This window comes from Lynx canadensis, chromosome D1 (genome assembly GCF_007474595.2).
Source record: "Lynx canadensis isolate LIC74 chromosome D1, mLynCan4.pri.v2, whole genome shotgun sequence".
Classification (NCBI taxonomy): Eukaryota; Metazoa; Chordata; class Mammalia; order Carnivora; family Felidae; genus Lynx; species Lynx canadensis.
The window spans coordinates 99,148,663-99,165,475 of NC_044312.2; the positions used below are offsets into that span (position 1 = coordinate 99,148,663).

Here is a 16,813-nt window from a genome sequence, read left to right on the forward strand (position 1 = left end):
GAACTCACGAGCCATGAGATCGTGACCTGAGCGGAAGTCGGATGCTTAACCGACTGAGCCACCCAGGTGCCCCCAGCCCAGAGCTTTTAACCAGATTGGGGAAATGGATTAAGAATTCGAGTATCCCAACTCTGCTTTTGAAACAAGGGTACACATTCTCAAGATCGCTTCCCTTCCACACAGCTGTCAGCATACAAATCGCTGACCCAAGCACAGCCACTCCTTCCAAGTACGTTGTCCTAGCACAGCAGCAAACTAACTCCTGGGTCTTCCTTCCAGGGAGCGCCTACTCCCATGTTCCCGCTGCGGGGGGGCAGAGGCGAGTGTGATTCCAGGCAGCACGGGGGCCACCTGAGAACCACACTAGATGCAACTTTCCGCCAGCCTTTCATTTCTTGAGCGCCAGCTGAGTGAAAGGTAGTCTAGAAAAAAGTTCCTTGACCCCACTGGCTGCCCAAGAAGTTGCCCGTGTGAATCCAGAGCCTCTTAGTGCCAAAGGGCTTTTCTGACTGTGGAGGGAGGCCCTGGGGAATTTATCCCGGAGGAGACTCCTCTGTTCCCTTTCTGGTCCTCAGACTGAGCATGAAGCAGCTGTGGGTTTAGACTCAGACGCCAGAAACCAGGCAGGAAGCTCCTGAACGTCCCCCCACCTCCTTGAGTCAGATGCTCCCCAATCCAGTCCCCGTGTGAGAGGCACCGCGGCCCGGCCAGAACGGGGCCCATCGCGCGTGCAAAGTGGCAGGAAGCCCGAGAGCTCCTTGGAACCACAGTGCTGGTGGGAGGGAAGTCATGACCAGGGCCTCAAAATGGGGAAGGGACTCCTCTGCTCTCCCGGGGGCTGCAGGTGGAAGCAGGAAAGGTGCTCTGCTGCTCCTCCCAAGGGAGCAGAAGCCCGAGCCTGTGCACCCGGGCCCGGCGCTGCTCCGTGAGGGGGCCTCCCTAACCGTTCCGTGGGTGCTGGCCGGCCGGGCCCAAGGACCGATGACAGAGCTGCCCAGATACGGAGCCTCTTGGGAGACAGTTCTAGTTAATGCAAACTTTATTTATAAAAGACTCTTAAATTAGTTGTACCATGCCATGCATTCATACAGAATACAGTGACCCTTCAGGGCTACAGGGAGAAGAGCTCACAAACTCAAAGGAAAAACTATTAAAGTTTCTAATAGTTAAAAGCTAGGAAAGATCAGGACGACTTTACAAATGAGCAGTTAAAAATAAAAGACAAAGGCTACGGAGACTAGTCGGAGCTGAGAGGAGGGCAGCTGTTTACAAGTCTGTACACTAAACTACTACACGGACGGTCTTCTAGAGGCAGGGCGCTGGCGGAGAAGCAGAGTATGTACAACGACTCGCGCCGCGGCGGCTCCTCCCGGACCCGCGGTGTGTGCAGCCGGCCAGTCTGTGTGCTAGGCCTGCCGAGGCCCTTCGACTAGGAGGACTCCGAGTTTAGTGAACTGAAGCTGCGGGGTGCCGGGGGCTGGGGCGGCTTCACTTGCGACTGCTCTTTATTCTCTCCAGTCTCTTTTTCAAGTCGTCAATGTTAGCCGTGGAGGACGAGGACGTGGTCGTGGTTCCTGAAGAGTGAGTCTGGTGAGAATCCAGGTCCAAGTGCTGGTGCTGCTCCCGGGACTCCCGGAGCTGAGAGAGTTTGCTGTGCAGCATGTCTGTGGAAGAGGCAACCGTGGGAACTGCTGGTTTGGAGAGCAGAGAGGTCAGCGGAGGTCGGTCATCTTGCTGTGGAGACAAGGGGAGACATTGGTCAAGCGGGTCGGTGCGCAGCTCTGGAACGGCAGCGGCCACTCCGTCCCCGAGCCACACGGAAGGAAAGGAGCGGTACCTTTGTATTGTCCAGACCACACCGCTGTCGGAGGATTTTGAGTCTTTCCAGGTAGACCGACGGTCCCACCTCCTCTCCGTTCGTGTTACCAATGGAGGACACTGTGCTTGTGGGAGCAGACATACACGTGACCTCCGTCTGAGGGGAGATGCCTAGAGAGGAAGTGTGGAAAGGACACTCAAATGTACCCACGTCCCACTTCTAGACTGGCCTGGTTGATCTGCCACCACAGGGAACGATTTGGGACCTAGATATCGCCATTATAAAGACTGAAAAATCCAGAAGAGTCCATCTGGAGTTGGTGATAAAGGGTGCCCTGAAATTCACAAGATAAGCTGAGCGAGAGCTTCAGGAGTCAACAGAGAAGAGCAGACTGTCAGTTGGGCCGGCCATCTACATCTGGGATATGAGGGGTTGGATCTTGTGACCCTACGCCGACCTGGGCCATCCAAAAGGCCCACGCCACTGCTGGGGCTACGGGAAGTGTCCAGCCGAGGAACCTAAGGACTTTAAATGTTGGCAACGATTAGACGAGGTCTGGACGAGGTGACACACAGGAGGAAGTGCTTATTCAAACTGGGGGAGAGAGCAGGAGCTGAAGGCTACAGTGTATTCAAGGGGAAGAGGCGGAAACGGAGGTGTCCTACCAACACCCAAAGAAGGGACAGGAACGGGAGCATCTGTCACCCCAGCGTGGAGAGCAATATTCTGGCAGGAGACGGGGAGAAACCAAAAAAATCCGTCACAGTTCTTAAATTCCCGAGAAGGAACAATAACAAAATGCAGGCATTTAAAACACCCAAAGATAATGCGTTACAAGATGCATTATCTAAACCAAAAAGATAAGGTCCTGGGACGACAAACTTCCTTACGGTAAACCGAAGAGTCGCACACAAGATTCCTCTAGGAAAATAGGAATCCCTAATGTAAACGTGAGGAGAATGCTCTGACGGAGAGTGAACGAAGAAGGACGTGAGAGCGGCGAGGGACGTGTGAATGCTTTCCACACAAAACTGCTCAGGCATCAGTGGGGACACGCACGTGTGTTGCAAATGTGCTGTTCAGGCCCAAAGTATCAAATGTTGGATGTCACCAGAGAGGACTTTGGGAGTGAGAAAAGGGGGCTCTGTCTCGACCAAGCAAACTATGGTATGTCCGCTTACCACTTCCAACACCCCACGTAACACAGTATCTACTAAGTTAATTGTTCGGCGTCTGCCTCTACCCTTGTGGATTATTTATTAATTTATTATCTATTATTTATTTGTTAGTTTACGTATTTGAGACAGAGAAGTGGGGCTCATTCGAGGCTCGTGTTTATACCCAAAGCAGGGCTCGAGCTCACCAACTGTGAGATCAAGACCTGAGCCAAGTCAGATGCTTAATGACTGAGCCACCCGGGCGCCCTACTCTGGTGGATGTGAAATTCTAGCAGAGGCTTCTCTCTGTTTGCTGCCTGGCACACACAACAGTACTTGCTGAGTGATAGGAACGAAAGCTTCTCTGAATGTTAAGCTGAAACATTACTTCCCCACAGTGGAAAAGCCAAGTATCTGCAAATTACTGCTCACAGGATCTAGAGACAAAGGAAGACCTTGAAGGTGTCAGTTATAGAAAAGAGCTGTCAAGGGCCTTATTACACCAAAAGAGAGATCTCTGTCACCATGCAGAGTAGAGCTCTCACATTTGTCCTGCATCTAGTTCTCTGTGAGTTCCGTGAAACTCCTCCTCTAACATTCCCAAATTTGTGCCTGAAAAACCGTGTTCCTTTGTGGTTTTCACACTTGATCTTAGCCAAAAGGCTGAGAAGCCATCCTTTGTGGTTTTCAGATTCCAGTCATGTTCTCTCTCACCATGTATCTTGCTACGCTGAAGCTTCAGTTATATTCTCTGAAATTATTTTTCTCTTCTTCTCAACACCTTAAATTATGCCTCTCCAAGACCTTAAGATGTTTTTTCTTGAAGTGTAATGAGCAGAATGTCTACATATGGACATACCGTGGTTTGCTTGATCAAGGGGTGGGGAGTAGATGACAAATTTTAAGGAAGGTCTGAGACAGTGGTGTCTGGACAAGGATCTGATGGAACAAAGAGAGCCAGTCACAAGACCATCTTGTGGAAGAGCAATCTACATGTGAGAAACGGTTGGTGCAGAGGTCTAAGCAGGTACATAAATGCCTGGTGTGTTCCGGAACAGCAAGGAGGCTGGTGGGGGCTGGAGTATTCGGAATGGGAGTCGGAGTAGAAGACGCGGCTCTAGTGGTGGCCTTACGTGTAGGACCTCGTAGATCTCTAGAAGGCCTTTTGCTGAGAAAGGGAGAGCCTTTGGGAAACATTTGAGAAGTACTGTTTTGGTGCTATGCGTGGAAATGGGAAGGCGACAGTGGAGGCAAGGGGTCAGCATGAAGAACAGTGCCATAAACCAGGTGAGCGATGACGACTCTCACACCAGGGCAGTGGCCGTGAAGGTCATGAGAAGAGTGTGTGGATTCTGTACATGGTTTGCAGGCAGAGCCAAAAGGATTTCCCGACAGAGAGCAAGACAAGACTCAAAGGCTCTGGGTCTAAGCAAACTAGAAGGACAAAGTTGCCATCACCTGAGATGGACAAGAAAGGAAACAGCAGGTCTCCTCCTGGCTTGGAGGAATATCTGGAGCTTAGCAGTGACATGTTGAGTTTACAATGCCTACTAGAGACCCAAGTGGAGGCATCATGCAGGATGTATCTGTTAGGATTAGGAAGAAGGTCTGAGCTGGACCCAAAACAACACTGGGCCTCTCTGGCACGTAAACGGTATCTCAAGTGATGAGACTACATGGATTAGTTATGGGAATGAGAGTAAGAAGAGATGGTTACCGACTGAAGCCTGGGGAGCGCCAACATGAAGAGTTCAAGGAGAGGAAGAATCGGAGACCAAGAAGGAAGAGGCCAGGAAGGCTGCGTAGGAGGAGACCAAAGAGAGCATGGACAACTAGAAGCCCAGAGAAGAAATGGTTTCAAGGGCAGGGAACACTGTCCTTGTCAAACACTGATGATGGGTCAAGTCAGGTGACAGAGGTGTGACCACTGTCTGTAGCCATGTGAACATCGCTGGTGACCATTAAATATTGCGGAGCACAGGCATTAATTTAAATGTGTCAAGGCCTCCAGTTCCTGAGCTGGGAGATATTTTGAACTCATCCCTGAAGCTACTAGAGGAAACCATACCTGTTGATGAGGGAATACGGCCTTTGCCTTCTCTCTCCATCTCAATCACCCGAAGGCCTCTTTCAACATAGCTCTGGAAGAACTGGGAGGAATTTTTCAGGAAGGGTTCAATGTCGGCATCTGAATATTTCTTCTTATATTCATATAACTCTGCTAGGCCCTGGTTAATAAGAAAAAGGAAGAGGAGGGAGAAATTAGTCAGTGGCCCTTCTCTATAAAGCAGAAGCCCATTTGGCTAGAACCTTTCCCTTTTACCTCTTTGGTGTTCTCTTTAGAGCCAATCTTCTTAAAAATCTCAGCCAAGAAATCATTCACTTTGGCCTTTGATGATTTTTCATCCTGAAATTGAAAGGCACAAAGGACCGGCTAGACCCGAGTTATTAATTAGGAACCCCCCATGGTTGGATAAGAACTAAAGATGTCTCAAAATCCAGACCTTACTGGTATGTTCCTGTGGCTAACAGAAGCACCAATGTCTACAGTGGAAAACACTAACATTCTGAGTTACTGAATGCCTCCAGCTGCAGCTTTTCAACTAAACTTGAGCAGGAAGGACCTTGGCCCATTCCTCCCTAATTAAGTAGAGCTCACAGTGGATTTATTTGGCAACCAAAGCCTTAAGCACAAGTACAGAAACCTTTCTTAGGGACCAAGAGGCACATGGTTAGAACTAGTTCATATTTGAAAACTTAAAGGTGGAAAATGGTTATGACACCTCAGCAGGAGAGTTGTCCCATCCCTGAGCCTTAACCTTAGACCCTCAGAAAGATGGGCTCCAGCGTTTACATCTGTGACAGGATCACCACCCTTAGTCTTTCGAGTCAGGACACTTACTATTCGAGATGCTCCCTTTTCTGTTTCCTTATCAGACTTGCTCCCGGTCTGGTCCATGCTGTGCTTCATCATCCGGCAGAGGTGGGCCTCCAGCTCAGATTCGTTCTTGTTGTCAATCATTGTTAGGTGGTCTAGGATCTGTGGGAGACAGACGCACATTGAAATGGCAGCAATGCCGTGATGTTCTCTCAAGCTCCCTCAGGGACCAGCTGCTGTTCTCACATACCTTGGGCCCTTTTAATTTGCATAAAGTGTGGAGCAGTGTCTTTAGGGTCCTTATGGGAAATTCACTTTTGCATTGCTTCAGTTTCTCTTTGGGGAAGACCTTCATGAAAATATGTATGTCCAGAAGAATTCTGTCCAGATTAATGCTGTTAATGGTATCAGGCAAGAGTCGAACCATTCTCCAGAGACACTATTGGAAAAAGAAACAAAGTTAGGAGGAGTGGCTGAAGAATGAGGATCACTCCTGGTACCATTCACCTGTCCCAAGCTCTGTGGTCACTTCCAAAAGATGGTCAGGGATATAAGTGTGGAACACCACCATGCCTTTTGAGTTCAGCTGCTAAAACATGAACAATTTCACTCATTTCAAGCACATCACGGCAAGAGTGTGACCAGCCATCCATGTAATCATCCCCACACCTCCTTCACACTCCCTGGAAACGGGGGCCTTGGTGAGAAGGTATGGAGAATCGGGTGTGGAACCCAACAGTACAGCAGTTCATACAGCTTAACTAAACCTGACCCAAGGACACAGACTCAATTACAGTGTAATAACAATGTTATAATGTTGCAGATACGTTCACTTAGGGTTTTCGGTTCAAGAGGCTAAAATATTACAGGACAGGGCTATACTTACTATTTCCCAAAAAGGTATAACATTTGTCTCATGAAACTAATTGCCTTTTGCTTCTAGGATAATTCGTCTTTCCCTTTTCATTGTTTGAGGCCAAGAACTGTTCAGGCCTGAGCCTGGGGTATAAACTTGAGACCAAGTATATTTTTTTCAGGTGTTCCTTGGTTGATTTGAGTCTATGTCTTAACTTTCAACTCCCCTCTCTGCACACTTTAACAAGTATTGCATTTTGGAAAGAAAAGAGATCAAATTATTTCAACTTTACCTTCATAACAAGCTCTGAGAATTTGGGAGAACTGGCTGTTGCTAGCAGGCTGTCTTGGAGCAAAACAAGTAGGGCACTAGAAAAAAAAAATCCCAACATGGTAACATTAATAAGTTTCAAACGTGCATTCCAATTAAAACCAATAGTTGAAAGGCCAAGTGTAAATATTCTGTATCCATCTAACAAATTGAGAGCCTATGGATCAGGATTGTCTCTGATTACTTGACATTCAGCTATAAAGAAAATAAACATCAATCATTTAAGCTTTCTCAGTTACTACTTGGTAAATGGTAAAGCTTGTCACTATTTTTCATTGTCACTGGTAGCTGAGAAAGAAATGTACCTGAAATGTACGTGGAAGGAGAGGTAATCAACAAACATGATAGTTCTATTCTAGAAAATTCTTTATAATTTTTTTTAAAGTTTATTTATTTTGAGAGACAGTGCAAGTGGGGGAGGAACAGAGACAGGGAGACAGAGAATCCCAAGCAGGCTCTGCACCGTCAGCTTGGAGCCCATTGTGGGGCTCAAACTCATGAAACCATGAGATCATGACCTGAGCAGAAACCATGAGTCAGATGCTTAACTGACCGAGCCACCCAGGAGTCCCTATTCTAGAAAAGTCTTGATGCTGGCTGGCTTACTAAGTTGTTACTAGTTTTAGCTGCTGTCTCGAGTCAGAACACTTTAGGTTCATGAGGAAGAGAAGAGTAATAAACTTATTAGGCAAACCTAAAGTTATAATTGGTCTTAGTGACTTTGGTTTCCATGGGTAGACAAAAGAGAGGCTGTTTCAGGCTCAAATGGTGAGAGCATGGATATACCTCAGGATGTTGGTCTGGTCTGACTTCTCCAGAACCTTCACCACCAAGAGGTTCACAGAGCGGATCACCTGTTGTCCTTCCTCTAGATCTTCAATCCTAGAGTCCAGCATTAAGGTGATGAGGCCATGCATCAGGTCTTTCAGTACTCCAGTGGAGGCCTCCCGGGCAAGGCTTTCTATCTGAAACAGCTATTCAATCATACTTGTGTTAGGTATGAAAGCCAATATATAAAACAAAGAAGATAAATGTGGGTGGCACATTCTAGTAAACAGTTACACTGTATGAAAAAAAAAATGCAGAGTATTAGGGGGAAAAAAACCATCAGACTTCCTCAAATCTCCAGAAATAGCCAAAACTAATTGGAGTGTTCCTTCCTTCCTGTTGTAAAAGTACTTTCTGTATGAGTAGTTATCTGTGACAATGCAACCAGGGGTCCTACCATGCCTAATGAAGACACTGGCAGGAAGCAGAAATCTAGGTAGTATGTAAGCATTCTATTTTGTGTCCTAACAGTAAGGCACCCAACATCTAATGAAAGTAGTCCGTAGTCTGCAAGTAAAACTCTGTAAGTGATGTAGGATTCAACGGAACATCTACACAAATTTCAGGTTCTAGAACCCAGGTAGGATGAGACTGAAAAGAAGCTCATGTTCTGTAGAGGTGGCCTTACCGAAATCATGTTGCCAATGATACAGCTATAAAGCTTGATGATCTCATCTTTCTCCAATTTCTCATCTGCCATATGTGTGTTGTAGATGAGTCTTAGCTGCATGAACGTGGCTATCAGAAACTGATCAATATGGCCAGACATAGCTTCAGCTTTGTCTTCCTGTCTCAGGACCTCATCGATCTGGTGACAAAAACCCCAAGATATGTTAACTAAAATTAAAAACAAAAACAACAAAACAACCCCCAAGATACAGTCTCCAAGCTTCATACTTAGAAGTAGCAGGAAAATGTTATGTCTATAATATTTATTAGCAAAGTACTTATAATAATATCTAACCTAGAAAAAAAATCCAGTCACTTTACACATAAATAACTAGTCCTCAGGGATTCAAACACTCAGCAGATACTAACTGAGCAAGATACTGTTAGGTAAATTAGTCACAGATCCTATTGTAAAAGGTTCACTATCTAGAAGATTGGGGAATATAATCCCTATGTTTAAATGTCTCATCTATTAAAGTGAATACCCGGGGCGCCTGGGTGGCGCAGTCGGTTAAGCGTCCGACTTCAGCCAGGTCACGATCTCGCGGTCCGTGAGTTCGAGCCCTGCGTCGGGCTCTGGGCTGATGGCTCAGAGCCTGGAGCCTGTTTCCGATTCTGTGTCTCCCTCTCTCTCTGCCCCTCCCCCATTCATGCTCTGTCTCTGTCTGCCCCAAAAATAAATAAACGTTAAAAAAAAAAATTAAAAAAAAAAAAAAATAAAGTGAATACCCATCATCTCATTTGATCATTCAACAGCTCTGGAGAATCAGTAAGGTAAGTTAGTAAGATCTCCATTTACTACATGAGAAAAGCAAGGCTCAGAAAGATCAGACTACTTAGTCCAAACTCAAAACTCAAGTTTTCCCACATCCTGATTCTGGTGTTCTTTTTGGTTTGGTACATTGGTTGTCACTAACAGTAAAATGCACTACTGTGGGTAAAACATGTATTTCCCATTCACTACTGTAAAAATACCTTATTTTTATGATTACATAAATACCACCCAGAGACAAACATGTCAATCTTCAATGACCGCCCCCTCCCCCATCTTTTTTAAGAGAGCATGAGAATGGGGGAGAGGGAGAGGGGGAGAGAGAGAGGCATACACTGGGAGAGAATCTCAAACAGGCTCCACACTTGGCACAGAGCCCAACTCAGGGCTCCCTCCCAAGACCCTGGAATCATGAGCTGAAATCAAGAGTCGGACACTCAACCGACTGACACGCCCAGGCACCCCTAATGACCCTACTTTCCGGCAGGGTTGTCCTATTGTGCAACTCCAGGGAGCACCATTTTGACAGACTGCAGTGGGAATGGTGCCTGCTGGTGTTGTGGAAGCCAGGAGACCTACTTTCATTTGCATCTTTATGCGTGTCATACCTCACTGGCACATACAATTTTATATAACTGGAGCTGTTTAACAACGTTGTGTCAACAAAGACACCATAAAAAATACTTTTTCTCCCCCCAGGGGGAAGCTTACCCTTTTTCTAAGGTAATTAACATTAACAACCTGGTCCACATCCTTTCACATTCACAGAGTCATATACAACCACATGTGCATGCACAAATGGGGTCAAGGTTTAGGTTGTTTATTTTAAAGAGGATTATAGTTCATACACTTCTCTGCATCCAGCTTTTCTAGCACAACAGAAAATTATGAAATTCCCCAAAGGCCACAGGAATAGCTCTATTTTTAAAGACTGCATTAACAGTCCACATATGCATGTACCAAAGTTTACTCAATTGTTCCCTTACTAACTTTCAATGTGTTTCCGGTTTGGTTATTTTGTTTACTATAAATAAGGTTTCAATAAACATCTTTGTACATGTATCCTAATATACTTGTGTTTTTATTTCTAAAAGAACGATACATTTCAAATGATGGCATAATACATATTACTGTGTGGTTTTCTTTAAAAAGGCACATTGGGGCTCCCGGGTGGCATGCAACGTCCATCCGACTCTTGGTTTCAGCTCAGGTCATGATCCCAGGGTCATGGGATCAAGCTGAGTTGGGCTCTGTGCTGAGAGTGGAGCTTGCTTGGGATTCTCATTCTCTCTCTCTCTCCTTCTGCCCCTCTCCCCTGTTCACACGCAAACTCATGCTTTCTCTCTCTCAAATTAAAAAAAAAAGGCACTAACATTGTATTTGCATTTCTACATTTAATGCACAAGTACTGTTTTTCCACAAGCTCTACTGGCTGTATGTTATTACGCTTTTTATTTTTTGCCACTCTGATGGCAAAACATGCTATCTTATTGTTACTTTAGGCTCCACACCCAGTGTGGAGCCCAAAGGAGGGCTTGAACTGATGACCCTGAGATTAAGATCTGAGCTGAGATCAACAATCAGACACTTAACAAACTGAGCCACCCAGGGGTCCCTTATTGTTACTTTAATTTGCATTTTGTGGCAAAGGAGGGCCTGGACCTCTTTTCACATATTTACTGGCTGTTTGGATATCTTGTGTGATTTGCCTATTCACATCCTTCAGTCATTTTTCTATTGGGTTCTCCTTTTCTCAAGAATTAATAAAAGCTCTGTTTAGTGTAGCTATTAATCCTTTATTGGTCATCTGGGTTGCAAATATATTCCACAATATGTACGCAATATACTACTTGTTTACTGAGAGTATATGGTAGATTTCTGCAGATTAAAATCTTAAAATTTTATATGTTCGAATGTGTCTTTTCTTACTCTTCTTAGGTTTCCTTCCTTGTTTTTTAATGTTTTCCCCAAGTCCCCTGGTTATTTCAAAAATTTAGGGGGGGTGATGAATTGTTCAAAATTTTCACAGGGTTACTTTTTTTTGTTTTTTTTTTTATCTCTTCCACATCTATGGTTGGTTCCTTCCTCATTCCTGATACATATTTTTGTTCTCTAGTCAGTCTATTAAGGAATTTGTTTTGTTTTACAAGAAACAAATTAAGAGTTGTTATTTTAAAAATCCATCTTAGGGGCGCTTGGCTGGCTCAGTCAGATGAGCGTGTGATTGTTGGGTCTTGGGGTTGTGAGTTCGAGTCCCATGTTGGGTATAGACATTATGAATAAACAAACAAACTGAAAAAATAAACATCCATCTCATGAACTATAGCTTTATTATCTCCTTTCAGATATTTTTTATTTTTTATTTTTCTAACTTCTGATAAGTACTAAGTTACTTCATTTTAGCTTTTTTCTAATAGCAAATGCATTTCAGGCAATATATTTTTCATTTTCTTTCTTTTTCTTTTTTTTGTGTGTGGATATCCAATTGTCCCCGTATAATTTATTGAAAAGACTTTCCTTTCCTTACTGTTGAACACTTCAGTGACACATTAGTTATAAATCTATTGCGCCTATATGCATGTATTTATTTGTGGGTTTTTTAATTCTGTTCCACTGAGTCTAGTTCATTATTTTTATGTCAATATCACATTGTCTTAATTACTATAGCTATACTATACTTAAAAAAATTTTTTTTAATTTACATCCAAGTTAGTTAGCATATAATGCAACAATGATTTTAGGAGTAGATTCTTTAATGCCCCTTACCTGTTTAGCCCATCCACCCTCCCACAACCTCTCCAATAACCCTTTGTTTGTTCTCCATATTTAAGAGTCTCTTATGTTTTGTCCCCCTTGCTGTTTTTATATTTGCTTCCCTTCCCTTGTGTTCATCTGTTCTGTATCTTAAATTCCTCATATGAGTGAAAGTCATATCTGTCTTTCTCTAATTTCACTTAGCATAACACCCTCCAGTTCCATCCACGTGGTTGCAAATGGCAAGATTTCATTCTTTTTGATTGCTGAGTAATACTCCATTGTATGTGTGTGTATATATATATATATATATATATATATATATATATATACACTACATCTTTATCCATTCTCCATAGATGGACATGTGGGCTTTTTCCATACCTTGGCTATTGTTGATAGTGCTGCTATGAACTTTGGGGTGCATGTGCCCCTTTGAAACAGCATACCTGTATCCCTTGGATAAATACCTAGTAGTGCAATTGTTGGGTTGTAGGGTAGTTCTATTTTTAATTTTCTGAGGAACCTCCATACTGTTTTCCAGAGTGGCTGCACCAGTTTGCATTCCCACCAGTGGTGCAACAGAGATCCTCTTTCTCCGCATCCTTGCCAACATCTGTCCTTGCCTGAGTTGTTAATGTTAGCCATTCTGACAGGTGTGAGGTGGTATCTCATTGTGGTTCTGATTTGTATTTTCCTGATGATGAGTGATGTTGAGCATTCTTTCATGTGTTGGTTGGCTATCTGGATGTCTTCTTTGGAGAAATGTCTATTCATGTTTTTTGCCCATTTCTTCACTGGATTATTTGTTTTTTGGGTGTTGAGTTAGATAAGTTCTTTATAGATTTTGGATACTAACCCTTTATCTGATAGGTTGTTTGCAAATATCTTCTCCCATTCTTGTCGGTTGCATTTTAGTTTTGCTGATTGTTTCCTGTGGTGTGCAGACGATTTTTATTTTGAGGAGATCCCAATAGTTCATTTTTGCTTTTGTTTCCCTTGCCTCTGGAGACGTGTTGAGTAAGAAGTTGCTGAGGTCAAGATCAAAGAGGTTTTTGCCTGCTTTCTCCTCTAGGACTTTGATGGCTTCCTGTCTTACATTTAGGTCTTTCATCCATTTTGAGTTTCTTTTTGTGTATGATGTAAGAAAGTGGTCCAGGTTCATTTTTTTGCATGTCGCTGTCCAGTCTTCCCAGTACCACTTGCTGAAGAGACCATCTTTATTCCATTGGATATTCTTTCCTGCTTTGTCAAAGATTAGTTGGACATACGTTTGTGGGTCCATTTCTGGGTTCTTTATTCTGTTCCATTGATCTGAGTGTCTGTTTTTGTGCCAGCAATATATTTTTCTGAGTTCAGTAGTTTCACTACAGGTTTAGAGGGAAATGCTTTCCTACTATTCACTATTAAGAGTTTTTTGGTTTTTTAATCAAAGGGTTAGTCAGGAGGGTGTTTCATACTTTTTCCAAGTGGCCATTATTTTTTGTGATATTATTTATTAAAAAGTCTGTTGGGTTACCAATAAAGAATTTGGTGAGTATATCTTTTACTACAACAGTTGTTAAGATATAAAAAAATATAGATATTTTCAGAGACTGTAAAATTCTATGTACACATATATTAAGTCCGGTTTACTGTTTACTAATACTATTTTATTAAGGTTTAACAACGTTAATACAATATACAAATCCTAACAGTACACCTTAATGAAATTCTATGCATATGCATCTGTATATCTGCCATTAGAACAAGCTATAGGACATTGGTTGCACCCAAAGCCCTCTTACTGCCCCTCCAAGCTGGTAAGCTGGTATCCTGCCTTTCACCAGGGGTTACTACTATTCTATCTGGTTTTTCCTTTTAAAAAAAAAAAAAAAACATTCTGACCTCTAACTGGTTAAGAATTATTTCATTCCCATGTCCTTATCTTTCATCTACTACATCTGTCCCAATTCTCTCAACCTATAACTTGTCTTTTTATTTATTTATTTTTTTTAAAGTAGGCTCTACACCCAACATGGGGCTTGAACTCACAACGCTGAGATCAAGAGTCGTGTGCTCTACTGACTGAGCCAGCCAGGTGCCCTGCTTGGCTTTTCATTTTGTTATAAACAGAGTATCTTGTGATAAACAGATGTTTTCAGAAATTTTAAAGTAGTAAAAGATTTCTATTTTTTCCTTTATGTTTTTTTGTGTCTAGTTTAAAAAGAAATCCTTACATAATGTGAAGTAAAAAATGTTCTCCTATTAAGTTTTCCTTCTCACATCTAGGTCTTTAATCCATCTGAAATATACTTTGGCGTAGGAAATAGCAATCTAATTATACTGCTGTTCCCGTGGAAGATAACCAGTCCTAGCACCATTTACTGATTAATCCAGCTTTTACCAAGGGATTTTTAATGTCTTTTCTGTTCCTTTTTTTTGGGGTGGGGGAGGGGAGAGAGGGAGGGAGGGAGGGAGGTGGGGAGAGGGGGAGAGGGAGAGGGAGAGGGAGAGGGAGAGGGAGAGGGAGAGAGGGAGAGAGGGAGAGAGAGAGAGAGAGAGAGAGAGAGAGAGAAAATGAGCACAACCAGGGGATGGGACAGATGGAGAGAGGGACAGAGGATCTGAAGCAGGCTCACCACTGAAAGCAGAAAGCCTGATGTGGGTCCTGAACCCACGAACCGCGAGATCATGGCCTGAGCTGAAATCGGAGGTTTAACCAACTGAGCAACCCAGGTGCCCCCAATACTGCACAATCTTAATTACAGTGGCTCTGTAGTTACTGTTGATGTATAGTGATAAAGGACCTCTGCACTGTGTTATAATTTTAAAAAACTTTCTTGGGGTGCCTGGGTGGCTCAGTCAGTTGAGCATCCAAGTCTTGATTTCAGCTCAGATCATGATCCCAGAGTTGTGGGATGAACCCTGCAATGAATTCCACACTTAGTGTGGAGTCTGTTTACGATTCTCTCTCTCTCTCTGTCCCTCTCCCCTGGTTATGTGCATGTGCTCTCTCAAAAAATTTTAAAAAAGATATGTAGATTTAAAATTTTTTTTAATTAAAAAACTGTCTTAAAAAACTGACTGCTGGGGTGCTTGGGTGGCTCAGTCAGTTAAGCAACTGACTCGGGCTTGGTCATGATCTCACTCGTGGTTTGTAGGTTTGAACCCTGCGTGGGTTTCTGTGCCGACAGCTCAGGGCCTGGAGCCTGCTCCGGATTCTGTGTCTCCCTATCTCGCTGACTCTCCCCCACTCACGCTCTCTCTCTCTCAAAAATAAATAAAACTTCAAAAAAAAATAATAAATTTCAGCATCAATTTCATAACTGTAGAACTGTTGAGATTTTGATTAGAATGGCTTTCACTGTATAGGTAAATTTGAGCAAATTGGCATCTTGATAACCCCAAACCTTGTGAACATATTATATTTGGAAATTCTCTAATGTCATTCAATTTCCTCTATAAAGGTTTTACATATAAAATGCTTGATTTATTCCTATGTAAATGTTTTTGTTACTGACGGTTTTCTTTTTTTTAATATTCTCATAAATCTTTATTTATTTATATTTTTAAATGTTTTTATTTCTCTGAGACAGAGAGAGAGAGAGAGAGAGAGAGAGAAAACACAAGAGGGGGAGGGGCAGAGCGCAAGCGGGAGACACAGAATCCGAGGTTGAGCTGTCAGCACAGAACCTGACATAGGGCTTGGACTCAGGAACCGCAAGACTGTGACCTGAGCCAAAGTCAGACATGTAACCAACTGAGCCACCCAGGCACCCCTGTTAATTTTCTTATAATAAAAATATATAAAATTTACCATTTTAACTATCTCTTAAAAAAAATGTTAAGTTTACTTATTTAGAGAGAGAGAGCATGAGCAGGGGAGGAGCAGAGAGAGAGAGAATCCCAAGTAAGCTGTGCACTATAGCCTGACTCAACGCTCAAATACATGAACTATGAGATCATGATCTGAGCCAAAATCACAAACCGGATGCTTAACTGAGCCACCAAGGTGCCCATTTTAACCACTTAAGTATATAATCCAGGGCATTAAGTACCTTCACAATGTTATATAAACATCACCACTATCTATTTCTAGAACTTTGTTATCATTCTAATCGGACTCCATACCCATTAAATAATAACTCCAAATTCCGCCGCCCTTCCCTAGCCCTGGTAACCTCTATTCTACTTTCTCTGTGTGTTTGCCTATCCTAGGTACCTCATATATGTGTAATCACACAATATTTGTCCCTTTGTGTCTGATTTATTGTATTTAGCATAAGGTTTCCAAGGTTCATCCATGTTATAGCATACATCAGAATTTCATTCATCTTTATGGCTGAAAAATATTCCATGGTATGTATATACCACATTTTGTTGATCCATTCACATGCTGATGGACTCTTAAGTTGTTTTCCACCTTTTGTCTGCTGTGAAGAATGCTGCTATAATAAACACTGGTGCACAACTATCTGTGTGGGTCCCTGCTTTCAGGTAGTGGAAATATTGGATCTTATTGTAATTCTTGTTTAACTTTTTGAAGAACCACCAGACTGTGTTTTCCATAAATGGTTGTACCATTTTATGTCCTTAGCAGTAATGCACACAGGTTCCAGTTTCTTCACATCCTTGCCAATACTATTGACCACTTTTTAAAAAAAAAATTTAAATGTTTTTATTCGAGAGTGAGCGAGTGAGAGCAGGGGAAGGGCAGAGACAGAGAGAGAGAGAGAGAGAGAGAGAGAGAGAGAGAGAGAGATCCAAA

At 43.0% G+C, this 16,813-nt stretch overlaps 1 protein-coding gene across 3 annotated transcripts in view; it reads right to left on the bottom strand.

Annotated features, from left to right (window-relative positions):
- Positions 1 to 1,021: 1,021 nt before the first annotated feature.
- Positions 1,022 to 16,813, bottom strand: part of CKAP5 (cytoskeleton associated protein 5) — a 115,297-nt gene continuing 99,505 nt past the window's right edge. For all 3 annotated transcript variants that reach the window (XM_030331548.2, XM_030331550.1, XM_030331549.1), the window contains exons 36-44: positions 8,497 to 8,676; positions 7,827 to 8,014; positions 7,003 to 7,078; positions 6,105 to 6,293; positions 5,879 to 6,016; positions 5,300 to 5,383; positions 5,045 to 5,204; positions 1,838 to 1,989; positions 1,022 to 1,734 (exon numbers count right to left, since the gene is read on the bottom strand). In XM_030331548.2, the coding sequence (XP_030187408.1) occupies positions 1,489 to 1,734; positions 1,838 to 1,989; positions 5,045 to 5,204; positions 5,300 to 5,383; positions 5,879 to 6,016; positions 6,105 to 6,293; positions 7,003 to 7,078; positions 7,827 to 8,014; positions 8,497 to 8,676 (1,413 nt within the window). In that variant the 3' untranslated portion in view covers positions 1,022 to 1,488. The remainder of the gene's footprint in view (positions 1,735 to 1,837; positions 1,990 to 5,044; positions 5,205 to 5,299; positions 5,384 to 5,878; positions 6,017 to 6,104; positions 6,294 to 7,002; positions 7,079 to 7,826; positions 8,015 to 8,496; positions 8,677 to 16,813) is intronic.